The 2,977-nt window shown below is 37.9% G+C and overlaps 1 protein-coding gene across 1 annotated transcript; it reads right to left on the bottom strand.

Annotated features, from left to right (window-relative positions):
• Window positions 1-246: 246 nt before the first annotated feature.
• Window positions 247-660, bottom strand: LOC308096560 (uncharacterized protein; the record flags this gene model as incomplete). The annotated part of the gene is made up of 1 exon (XM_080443977.1): window positions 247-660. One exon carries the CDS (start codon window positions 658-660, stop codon window positions 247-249), a length of 414 nt encoding a protein of 137 aa, XP_080300103.1.
• Between the last annotated feature and the right edge of the window lie 2,317 nt (window positions 661-2,977).

The raw sequence follows: 2,977 nt of genomic DNA, 5'->3' as shown, positions 1-2,977 counted from the left end.
ACACTATAAAAGTTAAGCTGCATGGGTGCTCTATCCTGATTGGCTGAAATTGGCAACCCACCTGACAAATGTTTTCTTCTGTTCATTAAAGAGCTGGGGGGACAGGGAGACCCCTGGTACTGAACTAACACTGTTCTTTATCAATGATTACTATCACAATATAGAGCTTTAACCTGTTACCAAAAAACGTTTTGTTTTAACGCAAAAGTAACATTTACCCTACCTTTAACTATAATAACCCTGATCTCAGTTGTCACGAACTTCCACAGTCATGACAGGTGTGCAAGTGTCTGTCATCGTGGCCATGACTTTAAAATAACCGTCGGAGTGAGAGAGCGAATTGTCTCCTTTCTGTCTGACAAATCCATTCTCTGAGTTGTAATACATCTCCTTAAAAAGATGGCAGTCGCAAGTTTTGTTTTTTCCAATGAATCCCCCCGCATGCCAGTTTGAGTACTCGATGTAGTCGAAGGGCACAGAGAACATGTAAGCTAGCTTCTCGGAGTGCGATTTGCTGCTTGGATTTTGGAGCTCGTAGGTGAAGACACCGACAGCGCCCCTAGCAGTGTTGGGTGTCTTCTTGAACTCAACGATGGCCTCATGGCCGGAGGCGATTTCGTGCGGTAAAGATCTGGTGCAATGGCCACTGGAAACGTACATCCTTAATAGTAGGAAGAAAAATGAAAGTTAGAGCCAGAGGCGTAATTTCAGAAAAAATAGGGGTCTGCAAAAATGTATTACCACTTAAACCCCATTTCTGAAAATAGTGGATCTACAAGCTTATAGATCCATTATTTTATTAAAATGTTGAACAAATGTGAAAGTGTTCGCCTATAATGACATGACCAAAAGGAAGGGACCAACATGCATGTGTCACATGTAGGCTACTGTAGATGGACGGGCATGGATTGAGATGCACTCATCGTTCATCTCTAATCAGATTAATCTGCAACAACATTTGCGGAAAAAGAGTTGCGGAAAATATGCATGAAATAACGGAATGTGAGCACTAGGGAGCAGTAATTGCCATCCCTGGAGACCCCAAATGACCCCCCAGTTTAGAGCAACTGATAATAATAATAATAATAATAATAATAATAATAATAATAATAATAAACAAATACCTGGGATTGATGAGTAAATGGGAACTATGGTTGCTGATAGTAATGGTGCAATGGCGATCAGTTGGAATGAGCTCAACAACTGCAGAGCCAATCATTCCCACAACTGCAACCAGACCGGACACCAATGCCATTGCCACGAGAACTGGAAAGACAGCCTGGCCAGAGTGCAAAGAAGATGTTAATCACTGCTCATGACATTTTGTACTTGAAGTCACCCTGTGTACTTTTTGCAAAATGTTAATAGAGTATTCAAACAATCAATCAGTCCTGAAATGTTTTTTTTTTTAAATAGTCCAATAAATTATATAGCACCAATACATTACATAGCACGCAGCACGTCACATGAACTCACAAAGTACAAAACAACTAAAACAACCTGAATCCATCCCTAACAAATATCAAACCATAAAAACACAAATTGAAATGCATCACTAGCTTTAGTTTTTTCCAAATCAGTATTTTAACACAGTTTCTATAGAACAGTTTAGATTGAGACTGCCTGACACACAGAGGCAGCTCATTTCAAAGAGAAATTCCCATGTATTGATTGATTGATGTACTTTATTTAGTAAGACATGAGAACAACAGCACATGGAAGAACAAATTCACAATACAAGGTCTACTAAACTGGAAGTCTCATAAAGCACTGAGCTGGTTTAAAATGAGATATGCACACACACAAATCATGATGAAAGAGCTCTTGCCAAAACCTTTGACTCTTGGTACAATCGACTTAGCATAGTTCTTATGTTCAGGTGTAAACTGGTATAATTTATGTTACTCTATAAGCTTTGTTTACTGCTACCAAGTAAAAAATAAAATAAAATTATATATATATATATATATATATATATATATATATATATATATATATATATATATATATATATATATATATATATATATATATATATACATACACACATACATATTCTTACCTTGAATCAAAATGTATGTTCTTCTGTATTCAGTTCTTCAAGAGCTTCTTGGGTTCCTTTTCAGAGTATGACACAAATGGCAAGACATTTATACAGTTTGAGCATAGGGGCAGGGCCTTGTCCTCATAGACCCCTCCCTTTTAAAACCAGCCCCTTGCCTTTGTCACCTCAGGCATACCTGCCAACACTCCTGAATTTGGCAGAAGACTCGTGAATGTTTACCCTTTCTCCTGCTGTGTTTCTGAAAGTGAGCAAAAGTTAGCTTTATTTATAAATTAGCATGGGTGTTACACACCCACTGCAGGGCCATTGCACACAAAAATAAGAAGTTAAACAAAATGACACGCACAAACTTCAAAACTTAAGATCAGATGTGTTTAAAAGCCAAAGAGAACGGGTGATGTTTGAGTAAAGACTTAAAAACCTAGATGGACAGATCAGATCTGATATGGGTTATTAGTCTGGGGTTATTTCTTAAACATTTTAACAACACAAATCACGTATGGGGAGTAGGGACCCTGGCACCAAATATTTTCAAATGGGGTCCCCAGCCAAATACATATTAACCTGGAGGTCCTTGACATAAAAAAGGTTTGAGAACCAGTGCTTTACATAGCGAGTTTAAGTGTGTGGATAAGTATGCTTTGGATGTAAATCAGATCAACAACATTGCAACACAACACATGCATTTTGAATATTGCTGAAACTGGAGATGGACTTGTTCACGTGAAATGTTTGTGACCACCTTTCATGCTGTATTGAGGAATTCTATATATAGATTTATGTGTAGACTGATGGAGTCAAAGAATGTGTTAATGATGGCCTTAACAAGGATCACACAGTGATACAAGGTATTCCTCGTGCTTCTGGAAAAACAAAAGGAGCGAAATTATTCTGGTACTCAGGCTATCTCTG

The sequence above is a fragment of the Gymnoscopelus braueri genome (genome assembly GCF_963280865.1).
Source record: "Gymnoscopelus braueri genome assembly, chromosome: 12".
Classification (NCBI taxonomy): domain Eukaryota; kingdom Metazoa; phylum Chordata; class Actinopteri; order Myctophiformes; family Myctophidae; genus Gymnoscopelus; species Gymnoscopelus braueri.
This window is presented reverse-complemented; position numbering and strand designations above follow the sequence as displayed.